Below are 14,898 nucleotides of genomic sequence, written 5' to 3' on the forward strand. Positions count from 1 at the left end.
GCAGAAGAGAGAAGCGCCAGAGACGGGACGAGCTGAGTTCAGTTGAAGCTGAAAGCGACGCTGTTAACGATCGTGAAAGAAGGACATATTTTCTCTGGATGCCTTATATTTCCAGTCTGCAGGTGAGAGATGTTTCTCAGATTACAGAGTTTAACATTAATCAGCTCCAGTGTTTACATGTTTAAGGACCAATGTAATGAAATGCGTTGTGTGTCCTGGTTTATTATTAGAGTGTAATAATATGTTGGCAGAGAGTTTTTCACAGACTCTGACTCTATTACACCAATAAAATGTGCTTAATGTGCCACTTTACAGAAGATCTCAGACATCAGCATAATGAATGAGGGGAAAACAGGGAACTTTTGGAGACAAAGAGGCTTTTCAGCAGCTCAGTTAAACATGATGGTCCTGTTGTTTCTCTCAGACTTTGGACAGGAGTTGAACAAAACTTTTTTAAATGCAAATCTAACTTGTATCAAAATGTTCCATTTCCCTGACAGAAAACATGTGTTCACTTCATTTAAATGTAATTAAAGGGTCATTCCATGTCAAATCAACCATTTTACCCATTGAAAAGAATTAAGAATAGAAGGATATCAAGATATCTTTAATACGTATCAACATTATTTGTTGTTCAGATATTCCTCTGTAAAAGACAAAAGTATCAGCTGTATGCAAAGTGACCCACGTTTGGTTCTTGACCACAGAAAATGAACAATTGATCAATTTACTCATGGAACCACATTCAGATCTCCATATATTCTGGCATTTTACCATATGGGGCCTTTAAAATGAAGATACCAAAATAAATGCTTGATAAGAACCAGAATATTAAGATATCATTAATACTTCTTGAGTTACTGGTATGCAAGCTTGGGGCAAAAAACACAATAAGTGTTTTTTCCCATTTTTGAACAGTCACTGTTGGCATATAATGCAACAAAGATCTAGACTGGGTAAACCCAGCCCGATCTGCCAGCGATTTGATTTCGCCCTGCATCTCAGGCTGGAAACCTGTACATATTTCTATCCTGCTTATGTTACAAATTTGCGGGGACCAATCACAAACCGGCTTTTCCACATGGCGTGCTATTGGGGGGTTTAACACGATGGTTGATCACACCTCTTGTGCAGTAGGAAATACAGAGCAGACTCTCCAGACCAGTCTTAAGAGCTTGGTCTGGTGATAGTCAGATTTTACTAATAGTCCTACCAATCTCTGTTTTTGAAAAGTAAAATAAAGCTGCCATGTTTTTCAAAGTAATTTTCACCCTCCTGTAATTTGGCTCTGAATCTCAGTTTAAAATTTTCATATTGACCCCCCTCTAAAGAATTGTGGATTACTCAGTAAATATTCATCCATGACATTTAATATTTTGGCTTTCATCAGTATTGATGTTTGTCTTTCTTCAGAAAAAAATATTAACAAAATATATTTTTTTTTAGCCAGGTCTGGTCAACTCTGGTAATTCAGTATAAATTCAGTAACTTCTAGGGGTGTAGCGGTACACGTATTCGTACTGAACCGTTTCGGTACAGGGCTTTCGGTTCAGTGCACGCGTGTACCAAACGGTTTCCGAATGCAATCTTTAACTGTTAATAGTCGGCTTATTTTAAGTGCGGAAAACACTGCAATCCGAGTTCCCACACGAACATATTAAGTATTCAGTCAATTTTATCACGACATTCAAACGATAAACTGCCGTTTTGACGCTCTTTAATGTGGCGTGACTGATCAGTGATCACTGATGATCACTGTTCAAGTGGCCTTGCAACGCGCGCATGAACGCGATCATCTGTGAACGCGCTCGATCATCTCTTCCTAAAGAATAAACATGAATGAACATTTGAAGGTATGTTGAGGATACATCACAACTTCCTGTCATGTATCATGTGGTGTAATCGCTCAATCAGTGTTTCAACGGTAGAAAGACCTCAATATGACAGCTTGTAAACTAAACAATGTCATGTGTCCACAGAGAAATCAACTCTGTCACTAAATATATGCACTAAATTAGCCTATATATTCATTATATTCTACTTAACCTGTTAGTGATGTCTTGATTATTTCATGTATGTTTAAATAAACCTGTCATGAAAATGACAGACACTGTGTATAAATTATTATATTTCAACAACGAATTGGAGAAAAAATTATAATTAGATTTAGAAGTTATTGCAAAAACTGCATAATGTGAAGTTTACATGATTGCGTACTGTTATTTGAGTGTTGATTATTATACCTAAAATAAATAGCAACTAAATTTAGGATAATAGTTTGGGCTCTGTTGTTAACCTTTATTATTAATGTGCAAGGAAGGGCTCCCTATATAGTTTACAGCAATATCTCCAATACATTTTAGATATAATTTAATTAATTTAAGGACAGACACTTTTTTTCCAGTAAACCACTGTTTAATAAAAATAAATAAAAAGCAATTTTGTAAAACTGCTGTACCAAACCTGTACCGACCCGTGACTTCAAAACCGAGGTACGTACCGAACCGTCAGTTTTGTGTACCATTACACCCCTAGTAACTTCTCTTTGATTTTTCCAGATCTGGTCCTGTGGGCGTCAGTATCTCACAGTGATCGCAGTTCACACCTGCAGTGAAGCCCCTCCCACAACAATTCACCAATAAATACTGGAAATATTCACATCATCCTACAAGAGAAGGACAAACTCCAGGTGTAGCAGCTGAAATCTGTGTGACTGTTAAAGATGGAGTTTATTAAAGAGGAGATTGAAGATATGAGTTATCCAGAACCATCCAGAATAAAACATGAAGAGACTGAGCAACAAATAGGTTGGTGTCCATTCTTGATTCTTCATTATTGACTGCGTTAGTAGCTGTGAAATAATAACCAGTATATGGATGATAAATGATCGCGAAATGCATCTAAATGATCATATTTTATCAGTTTTAATTGTAGTGAATGACAGAACTGACTGTTGCACATTAAAGATACTTTAACACTTTACAATAAGGTCTCATTTGTTAACATTAATTAATGTATTAACCAACAATCAACAATACATTTTGTAGGTTTCCACTGAATGAAGCCCTAGCTTGACACTTTGTCCATTCTCTTCGTCCAAATCCACATCAATAAATCCACAGAACCACTCATGCAAAAATGAATCCGTTTACTTGTTTAGTAACAAAAAACATAATCACAAGAATATTACAGAAAAAAAAGGGGAGACAGAGAGAAAAGGTCAAAAAACTGAGACTCCACTCTCTGCTTGCCTGACTCAGATAACTTCACCACTTCCCCTCACCATACTCGCGAGATAATTCCCAGCAATTAAAGGTGCATGCAGTTAAAGGTAAAAATGCGATAACAGTCCTCTATTCAAAAATATCACCAATGTAAATGCACTCTAAATTATCCACACACATTTTAGATAATTACACAATTAACTCCTTGCATTACTGTAAATATTAACTGCATGTACATACTGTAAATATTTCCTCCACATAAATTAATCATGTAAATTACTATTTACGCATACATTAAAATGATCTATTAACTGCATTTGGGCTCCTATATTACCGGCCCTAATTGTTATCAATGTCCTCGAAACAATTACTCAAAACTGAAATTAAAGGAGCCTACATGCTAACTAACAAATTATCTAAAGAAAACTTCTTTACACCAGTGTTTCCAGAAGAAATCCGCGAGGTACTGGACTTGCCTCCATCTGCGGTTAGCGTACTGGTCATCCTTGCTGAACACTCTTGGGGCAACATGACATCATGACTTTGCGTAAACATACACGCCACTTTCTAAAGCCAAATGGCGTGTTATCTGTACGCATTATGAGCTATCCGCGTGTATGTCTACGCCGTGTCATTCCACGTGTATGTGTACGCCGAAACGAACCATAATCTCCGCGTGTATGTCTACGCCGTGTGATTCCGCGTGTATGTCTACGCTGTGTGATTCCGCGTGTATGTCTATGCCGTGTCATTCCACGTGTATGTCTATGCCGTGTGATTCCGCGTGTATGTCTATGCCGTGTGATTCCGCGTGTATGTCTACGCCTTGTGATTCCGCGTGTATGTCTACGCCTTGTGATTCCGCGTGTATGTCTACGCCTTGTGATTCCGCGTGTATGTCTATGCCGTGTGATTCCGCGTGTATGTCTATGCCGTGTGATTCCGCGTGTATGTCTACGCCTTGTGATTCCGCGTGTATGTCTATGCCGTGTGGTTCCGCGTGTATGTCTATGCCGTGTGATTCCGCGTGTATGTCTACGCCTTGTGATTCCGCGTGTATGTCTATGCCGTGTGGTTCCGCGTGTATGTCTACGCCTTGTGATTCCGCGTGTATGTCTACGCCTTGTGATTCCGCGTGTATGTCTACGCCTTGTGATTCCGCGTGTATGTCTATGCCGTGTGATTCCGCGTGTATGTCTACGCCTTGTGATTACGCGTGTATGTCTACGCCTTGTGATTCCGTGTGTATGTCTACGCCTTGTGATTACGCGTGTATGTCTACGCCTTGTGATTCCGTGTGTATGTCTACGCCGTGTGATTCCGTGTGTATGTCTATGCCGTGTGATTCCGTGTGTATGTCTACGCCTTGTGATTACGCGTGTATGTCTACGCCTTGTGATTCCGTGTGTATGTCTACGCCTTGTGATTCCGTGTGTATGTCTACGCCTTGTGATTACGCGTGTATGTCTACGCCTTGTGATTCCGCGTGTATGTCTGTGCCGTGTGATTCCGCTTGTATGTCTACGCCTTGTGATTCCGCGTGAATGTAAATGGATTTATAAACATAATACTTAGATCTGACAGGTTTTGTCAACATGTAACTCAAAACTGGCAGGCTTTCTGTGAACAGGACCGCTGAGTTCATTTGCCAGTCATCACTAGCCGTGTTTCCATTCAATTTCGCAAAATCTCCCATATATTGCAAGAAAGTTTTTACGCTCGCCCGAGGTGGTTTTTCAGGCAATTCGAAAAAGGACATTTTCGCAAAACTGCCATGGAAACTGCCTACATATTATTTTTTTCCACTCAAATAACGAGATATTATGTTGTTAGAACGACATATATTTTATAATAAGGGCAGTGGCATAACTTTAACCTAGTAAGCTAATGACAGACCCCGGTGCAGCCACAAATATCATAACTATCTATAGGCCTATTGTAATTAAGACATATTCAAGAAATGTATTAAAACAGAAAGACGCTATAGTTTCAGCCGTACTCAAAGGCCGCGAAACAGCCCAGTTACACATGTCAGTCCATTCCCAACGATCTTGGTTTGCTTCTTATTTATTAAATATACAGGCAAATAGTGTATTAAACATTGATCAAAATTAAAATACAATTTATACAAAACGAAATTAATTCTAAAGCTACACTGGGTTAATTTTTTTTAGTTTATTCTTAGCTAAAAACACTTAGTTCTTTCAAAAATATATTAGCTCATTAATGTATATTTACTACTTTCAAGTAATAAAGTATTCTCGTAAGTTTATAATATGCCATTGAAAATACATACGGGTAAGGGGTTCGAATGCGGGTCGCCATGTTGCCCCTCCATCTTGAAAGTACATTAGCCAAAGAGGGACATACCCGTAAATTCAAGCTTCGCCTTTCGCGTTTTAACACTCGATGGCACCGTGTCGAATGTGGAAGAGGTCGAACTGGAAGCCATATTAATCTTGGACTAAATCGGCCACCGTAGGAGTTAAAATGAAATCGGAATTGAGAGGAAGAGAAACTAATATTCACTGGATGGTCATATACCTCTTAACCGCTATATGGGGGAAAATATCACATAGTGTAGCTTTAAATAGGGCTGCACAATTAATCGAAATCGAACCGCTATCGCGATTTGGCTTATGTGCGATTATGAAAGCGCAAAGGCTGCGATTTTTAATTAAATAAATAAATGCCCAGCGTGTCAGTGAAGAGTGGCTCTGTGATCAGGAGGAAACGCTGCTCCGTCTGAAAGACTGCGAGTTTGAGCAACATGTGTCAAACATCTTCACAAACTAGTAATGCGAAGCGTTCATAAACCTGTTGTCCAACCAAATACAACGTTTAATAAGATGTTTTAACTCACTTCATATTGTCAGTCGAGGTGATGTGGCTTCTTATCACAGAACGTCAATCAGCACTGAATACTTCATTATTATGAAAATACCCGAGAAGGCTTGAAGAACTCAAATACACCATATCTTGTCGCAGAAGTATTATCTTCATGTTTAATCAGTCAACGCGTTTCTATCTTCGTTTTATTCAGCATACAGCGCAAGCTTCACATTAGGGATTTCCCATAGGGATTCCTGAAAACGAAGGATTACTTCACTGATGCAAATGTGGCGTTTCTGCTCGAGGGCGCCCTCTGGCCTCCAGTATGAATGAAACTTTTAGGTAGAAAATAAGAAAAAAAAAACTTCTCTCTAAATAAATTTAAATGACAATCCATATGTTTTTCTTAAATGTACAGGAGTTTTAATCCCCACAGTGGATGCATAAGAGGCTCATATTTCATATTAAAGACAGACTTTAAGAAATTGATATCACAGATAAAAAGCACAGATTTGTATAATAATAATAATTGTTTTTTTACAATAAATCCTTAGACCTTTCTAATAATTTTTAGTCATAGGCTGTCTGCATACTAACAGGTAACCCATAATATTTAGTTTTCTGTAAAATATAAATATTATTATTATTATTATTATTATTATTATTATTATACTGTTATATTTATTCTTAAATGCTCTATTTTATTTTTTTAATAATGAATGTTATTGTAATAGTAATATTTCTTATTTTTATTTAGCAATAATAATAATCATAATTATTATTATTAGTCACATTAATATATAAACACAAAATGTTATATACACACTTTTCATTAGTAAAAATAAATAAATAATAATAATCGCATTTTAAATCGCAATCGCAATTTTAACCAGAATAATCGCAATTAGATATTTTCCCCAAATCGTGCAGCCCTAAATTTAAAGAAAGACTTTCTAGAAAACACAATTCAATGAAGTGCTCAAAATCCATGTCCCCAGACATATGCGCATCTGATGTTTACTCATGCTGCTCACTTTTCATAATCAACATATGAAATAAAAAAATTATAATATTTTAACAGCCTAACTATATGAAACTAAATAGGCTACGTTTTCTTTAACCCTCTGTCCAACGAAGTCGTCGGTGCCTTCTGATGGATTTTTTCCTTTATGACAGCGCAGAAACAAATCACAATACTCCATAATGTCTAGCCATACTACAGATCAGTGCAAGACATAATTATAATAAACAGTAAACTCTCTACTTTTATTTGTGTACACTCACAAAAACGGCAAAGGCCGTGGATTCTGGGAACAGATTATTTTGCACTCCAAACGCTGTCTTCATTTCAAAAATATATTTTGTTTATTAAACTCAAAGTTTTTCATTTCAAAAGCATTTCTAAATTCAGTTCCCTTTCGAGAGTTCTCTCGTATTACGTTATGGGAAAACTCCTTTTCTCGAGAATATGTAGCAAAAACTTTATTCTATAAAGTGTCTATGTAAAACGCAGTGCGACTGCACAGCAGATAGAACAGCGCGAGCTGCTGCAACTGCAGGAACCTATGGCGAGGCGGCTGAGAGAGCGAACCAATAGGGGTTGCTAGAAATTCCCGCTGAACAAGGTCGCTAGAATTAGCATATTGAGGCTATAAAAGACCGTTTTCTGCCATAGGAATTCAGATTTTTCCCGCCTGGTCTCCGCCTTCAGCCACCTGCCGTTCCAGCTGCGCCATCCGGCGTTATATCCTTTATTCTTACTGTCTGTGTTAGTGTGTGTGTGTTGCCGCTGCAACCCCACTTCAAAAAGAGCGCGTGCGTTGTTGCAAATGCCTCGCCCTTCCTGCACTTCTTGCAGAGCCCCTCTCCTCGGCTGGGACCGCCACATCATCTGTGTAGCATGCCTTGGACGGGACCACGCCGACATTGCACTCTCCAGGGGCGGCTGCCCCGAGTGCGACGAAATGACGCTGCAGACCCTGAGGGCGCGTCTCGCCAGCTTCGACGTCCCCGCTCGGGCCGCGCAAGGAAAAAGCGCCGCAACCAGAGGCCGCAGAGAGCGATCAAGCGACTGCACGCTGAGTAACTCTCCACGTGCCTCGCTTTCGCCGGTGAAGTTCACCCAAGAGGAACAGCGCCCCTCCCTCGCAGCGACCTGTTCTGTCTCCTTCGGTGGACCAGCAGCAGAAGAGGAGGACAGCCTTTCCTTGGCTGCATCAGGCAGACTCTGTCTCGGAGCCCTCCGCTTCGACGCAGACTGCCACCAGCTCTAAAGCCAGCTTTGACAACACGAAGTAGGCTGGATGAATGGTTCCTGCAGAGCCGTCGCCTTTCCTCCCCTCAAAAGCCCGCCCCCTTCTTCCCGGAGGAACATGACGAGCTGACGAAGGCTTGGAAAGCCCCTTACTCAACTCGCGCAAAATCTTCGTTTTCCCCAGCGCTCTCTTCTGTCGATGGCGCTAAGGAAAAAGGATATGAAGGTTTTCCTCCACTTGAAGAGGCCGTCGCTGCACACCTCTGCCTGCCCTCCTCCAGAGGATGGCAGGCCAGGGCTCAGCACCCCTCCAAACCGTGCCGCACCACTTCAGCTTTCGCCAGTCGAGCATATGCCTCCGTTGGCCAAGCTGCTTCGGCGCTCCACACCATGGCTGTCCTTCAAGTTTACCAGGCCAAACTCCTCCGCTCTCTGGACGAGTCTGTCCCTGACTCTGAGACTCTGAAGGACCTGCGCAGCGCCACTGATCTAGCCCTTCGTGCTACCAAATCCAACGAGCAGGCTATCGGGAGGACTATGGCCAACCTGATCGTTCTGGAACGCCACTTATGGCTTAACCTCATGGAGCTGAAGGATACAGACAAAGCCTCCTTCCTGCATGCTCCCATTTCCTCCTCTGGTTTGTTCGGTCCGGCGGTCGTTGGCTTTGCCGAGCGCTTTACGGAGGCTCAGAAAGCGTCGCAAGCGATGAAACACTTTCTGCCTAAACGCTCCAGCTCTTCCTCTGGCCGTCACAAAGCTCCGCCCCCTCAACCCGCTAAGGCTGCTCCGCCGACCTCACGGCCGGGCTCAGCTTCCAGGAATCGGCAATGCTCACGCTCAGCAAGCCGCAGCAGGCAGCCCGAGCCTCGGGGACCTTGACCCAAAGCCGCGTTGAGACCCGAGCCACCGAAGCCGTCCTAGCCATAAGAGGAAAGAGAAGGTGGTCAGGTCCCCCTCGGCCGGACCCCCACCACACACTCTTGGTCTCCCAGTTCCCTACAGACAGGTGACTGGCGACTCAGTCTCTGTAGTCAATGAGCCCATTATTAAAAGCGCTCGCCTGCACACAAACAGCGACCCAAATAAATCTCAAAAAGAGCTTTTTCTCTGTAGACAATGTGCCCACTTCACAGTATGCACTCCTACATTCAAACACCCCTCACACAGCTATAAGTGAAAAGAGGAAGAGGGCAAATAAAGAGATACGGTATCATCTTTACACGCGTTGTCCTGTGCCACAAATGTAATGCGCGCGCCCACTACACAGTGCACGCCGCAAAGCATAAACACTATCCCCACAGTGTTACAAGCACAAAGCAACCGGGTTACCGGGTCCCTATCACTAAGCGGCCCGTCCCCGATTCTAATTCAACCCCTGGCTTCACGGGTCCAGGCCTGGCAGGCCATCCCCGGTATATCAAATTGGGTGTTGAACATAATGAAACGAGGTTACTCGCTACAGTTCGCTTGCAGACCCCGCGCTTTCGCACCGTGGTTGAAACCTCAGTGAAAAGCAGCGTGAGTCACGTGCTCCACACTGATGTGTCGAAACTGTTCGAAAAGGGAGCGGTGGAAACCGTGCACCCGACACAAAGCGAGTCAGGCTTTTACAGTCGCTACTTTCTCGTCCCAAAAAAGGATGGCGGCCTCAGGCCCATCCTAGATCTCAGACATCGGAAAATAGCGCTTATGACGCGCTCGTTCGAGATGCTGACAGTGAAACAGATCCTCGGGCACATTCCCCTGAGGATTGGTTTTTCACAGTCGACCTGAAATATGCCTACTTTCACATTCAGTTAGCACCCCGTCACAGGCCATTCTTGAGATTCGCCTTCGAGGGTCAGGCATATCAATACACAGTCCTGCCATTCGGTTTATCCCTAGCGCCTCGCACTTTTACGAAGTGCATGGACGCGGCCATAGCCCCACTGAGGCTGAAAGACATGCGGATACTCAACTACCTTGACGATTGGCTTGTCATAGCCCAATCAGAGGCACAGTTGACGATACACAGGTCCTGGCTCCTCAACCATCTAGAATGTTTGAGTCTCAGGATCAATATCGCCAAGAGCTCAATGTCTCCCACCCAGAATATATCTTTTCTGGGTACAGTCATAGACTCAATACAGATGAGGGCGCGGCTTACGTCACAGCGTGCCCTCTCTATTCAGAGCATGGCGCCGTCATTCAAAGCTGGCACGTACGTTCCTCTTAAACATTTTCAGAGGATGCTAGGTCTTATGGCCTCGGCATCAGCAGTACTCAAACTGGGTCTATTACACATGCACCCCCTTCAATGCTGGCTGAATTCCCGTGTCCCGGCTCGCACATGGCGATCAGGCCAGTTTTGCATCAAAGTGAACCACAGCTGTGTCAAAGCTCTGGCTCCTTGGAAGGCGACCACCTGGTATCAGACAGGTGTGATTATGGGTACAGTTACGAAACGGAAAGTGGTCTCGACAGATGCATCCAACCTAGGTTGGGGCACCCTGCACGAGGGCAAGCCAGTCTCTGGCCAATGGGCAATCTCAGAGAAAAGGCTGCACATAAACGCCGCATTCACACGGGGCTTCTGCGTCAACGCTTGACGGAGGGCGTGGCTGAAGCTTGGTGCTGACGCGACCGTCATAGTGACAACAGCTAATCACATTACTTGCCGCTTGGACCACAACACAAAAAAACGCCTTTTTTGACAGCTAGTCTGTGAGACTATTTTGTGTATGAAAACTGATCACTTTAATGTTTGATTCCTCATTTGGCTGGGGGATAGCGCCTATTTGAACCACACATGATATGATATGCTGCCTGTCATTCAATGATAAACAGAGTACACGGACGGAATACAAGCATGATACATTCCAGATTCTCCAACCGTCTCTGCCGCCTCCTTCCAGGCCTGGTCTCTCCAGTTTGTGTCCCGGTATGTAAATAATGATTGGTAGTAAAGGACCGGGTGATTACCCTCCGGAATTATTAGCTTTTCCTCCATTTTAGATCGTTCTTCACTCTTCATTCACTCTTCATTCACCGGTGTTTTAAACGAACGCGATTGGCTAGCGTCTGCTCTAGGATATTTGCATAGGGTGATCTGATTGGATGACGCCTGCGTTGGCGCTTGAAAAGTTGAGAAATCTTCAACTTTTGCCGCTTGCAACGCGAGTGAAGCGACGCAACGGAACCCACAATTCAGTTCGTCAACGCATGACGTCACCCATTCAAAGTAAACGAGAAGCGCTGACGCCGACGCCCCGTGTGAATGCGGCGAAACTGTCTAGAGATGAAAGCGGTCATCCTATCGCTGAGAGCTTTCCTTCCGTACATAAAGGGTCACTACGTCCTAGTCCAAACAGACAACATGTCAGTGGTATCCTATATAAATCGCCAGGGTGGTCTGAGATCACGCTCTCTACATTCCATGGCGAAACACCTCCTTTTATGGGAAGAGGACTACCTAAGCTCCCTGAGAGCGGCTCACGTGCCAGGTATCCTGAATCAGGGTCCGGATATGTTATCCAGAGGCGGCATTCCCCCTGGGGAGTGGTCCCTTCACCCGCAGACAATTCAGTTGATTTGGATCACCTTCGGCGAAGCGAAAGTAGACCTTTTCGCCTCAGAAGACAATGCTCACTGCCCAATATTTTTCTCCAAACGCAGGGATGCGCTGGCCCACGCCTGGCCCAGACTCCCTCTGTATGCTTTTCCGCCGATCGCGATGTTGCCGCAGGCCATCAAAAAGTTTAGGGAAACCAAATCCACAGTGCTTTTAATAGCCCCGTTGAGGAAAAACCAAATATGGGTCTCCGAACTGACTCTCATGTCAGACACAGCCCCATGATCCCACTGAGGAAAGACCTCCTCATGCAGACGAGGGGGAAAATCTGGTATCCCCGAACTATGGGTCCTCCACGTATGGCCCAACAACGGATACCCGCGAACCTCTCTGAAAGAGTTCTGAATACTATTTCTGAAGCTAGAGCCCCCGCAACCAGGCGGCTCTATGCATTTAAATGGTCGATATTCTCTAACTGGTGTACAGCACGAAACCTTGACGCACACTCGTGCGAGGTGGCAGAAGTGCTCGCCTTCCTTTAAGAGCTAATGGACGCGGGTCGTTCCCCCTCCACGCTCAAAGTATACGTTGCCGCCATAGCAGCTTATCACGCTCAGGTCGCGGGACAATCACTGGGGAAAAGCGAGCTTATTGTACGCTTTCTTAAAGGGGCCAGAAGGCTGAACCCGCCTCGTCCCCCCTCAGTCCATATATGGGACCTTGCCACAGTGTTAGAAGCAATGAAGGGCTCCACCTTTGAACCGCTTCAGTCTGTGAGCATAAAGCACCTCTCACTCAAAACTGCTTTTCTGCTGGCACTGGCCTCAGTCAAGCGAGTGGGTGATTTACACGCACTCTCCGCGAGTGCTTCCTGTCTTGAGTTTGGGCCTAATGACTCCAGGGTTGTCCTCAAGCCTAGACATGGTTATGTCCCTAAAGTGCTTTCTACTCCCTTTAGGGCACAGGTAATTTCTCTTTTGGCCCTGCCCGCGTCGCAAGACGAAAAGGACGCGAATCTGCTCTGCCCATTTAGAGCGCTGAGACTGTATCTAGATCACTCTGCCCCCTTCAGGCAGTCGTAACAGCTCTTCGTGTGCTTCAGTGGCCGCACTAAAGATTATGCTGTCACGAAGCAGAGACTGTCACACTGGATAGTAGACGCTATCTCAATGGCTTATAAGTCTAAAGATCTCATTTGCCCTATAGGCATTAAAGCCCATTCTACCAGAGGCATGGCCTCGTCGCTGGCATGGTCATGTGGCATACCACTGGAAGATATCTGTGCGGCGGCAGGCTGGGCCTCTCCGTCCACTTTTATCAGATTTTATAAACTGGAAGTCCCCGCTTTAAAAGCTGGGATTCTCTACATTTAATAGGTATTGCCTATCATTATTAACTAAGACCCGATTTCTTCTGGTCTTCCTGCTATTCACATATGAACAGTGTTCACAAGCATGTGTCATACTACATAACTATAAGACCCGACTATGTCCGGTCATATTTTCTATAATCATACGGGCCGATTCTATCCGGCCTATATACTAATTATGGCCTTTTAGGAGGCCCACTCTGTTTGCCTCCCTGGGACTCACTGTTACCCATCTTATGTGCCTCAGGTTCTCCTCAGGCCACAGTTTGGGTCCGTTAAGAACGCACCGCGTTTCACATTGGGTTCCCATAACGCAATACGAGAGACCTCTCGAAAGGGAACGTACTCTGTTACTCGCGTAACCTCGGTTCCCTGAGAGCCTTAGCCGATGACCGATATAGGCTGCCGATTTTCTTGAGCCGATACTGCTTTTGCTCCCTCAATTTACATTATAAAAATGACACAATGATCATGATGATAACAATGTTACAAGTCTCAATTTAAAAAAGGAACATTTATTGTACAAAAAAAACTATATTTAACAAATAGTAAAAACAGGTGAGGTAGAACAAGTAAATAAAGAGTTCAGTGCTGAAAATAAATATTTAAGCATAAAAAAATAATTACACTATTGCACACAGTAGCAACAAGCAAGCAACATAATAAAGTGCACACTGACTGTACTGTACTAAACTTAATTTTAAAAGTAACCAACTATTTACAACCTAGTCATTTAATGCTTAGGTGCACTTAACTTAATCTCGTGTAGAGCAACACCAGTGGAAATCCAGGAAAAAAATCTCCCTATGCTTCACGTGAAACTTCGGTCTTCTGACCTTTTACCATTGTGTTAATTCTCAATTGATTTTGATTAATATGCGCAGGGTTGCCAGGTTTTCACAACAAAATCCGCCCAATTGCTACTCAAAACTAGCCCAAAACAAGCCCAATTGCGTTTCTCTGGTAAAAATTTGGTCTTTTTGGCAGGGCTGCCTGCTAAAATTCGCATTCCCGGGGCAAAATATTACATAATTGGGGTCGCTTCAACCCGCGGACATGAAAAACAGCCTGCGGCAACAGTGTTGAAGTAGCCCAAGTCCGCGGGAAAACCGCAGACTTGGCAACACTGGAGGGAGGGGGAGCAAGACCGTTTGAAGACGGTGAGTGCAGCTGTGCGGGCGGCCGGAGGAGGGACAGCGCGCGCTCTCTGCGTGTTCTCTCAGCAAGCCTGTCTCAAGCGCAGCACTGTCAGTTTCTACGGTAAAAATTCGCTTTGGCAGCCTCCAAAAAACGCAATCTGTCGCGGCCGGTGTTGGTTCTGTGGCGCATCGCCGCAAATTAGTCTATGTGTGGTGTGGGAAACACTGGAGAGACACACACGCGTCCAAACCGCAGCAGCCAGGTGGTCACTGAATAAAATTCCCACAAATACCACAGAACAACAGCGGCATTGCTGATTTAAAACATGATCAAAACACTATCTATTTTAATGAAACAATTTCACATAAGAGGTAGTGATGGGAAGTTTGGTTCTTTTCCGCAAACTGTTTCTTCTGACAGTTTGTTTCAATGATCCGGTTAAAAAAATGATGTCCTCACGTAATGACGTCAATTCTATCATCCCGGCGGATGAAAATGATTAAAGTAATTTGTAATCATAACTAAT

The 14,898-nt window shown here is 43.9% G+C and overlaps 1 protein-coding gene across 1 annotated transcript in view; it reads left to right on the forward strand.

Moving 5' to 3' along the window:
• Nucleotides 1-14,898, forward strand: part of LOC307129898 (uncharacterized protein) — an 18,109-nt gene continuing 3,211 nt past the window's right edge. The window contains exons 1-2 of the mRNA XM_079822698.1: nt 1-122; nt 2,559-2,807. Coding sequence (XP_079678824.1) covers nt 2,723-2,807 — 85 coding nt within the window. The 5' untranslated portion in view covers nt 1-122; nt 2,559-2,722. The remainder of the gene's footprint in view (nt 123-2,558; nt 2,808-14,898) is intronic.

Source organism: Gobio gobio (genome assembly GCF_949357685.1).
Source record: "Gobio gobio genome assembly, chromosome: 8".
Lineage (NCBI taxonomy): Eukaryota > Metazoa > Chordata > Actinopteri > Cypriniformes > Gobionidae > Gobio > Gobio gobio.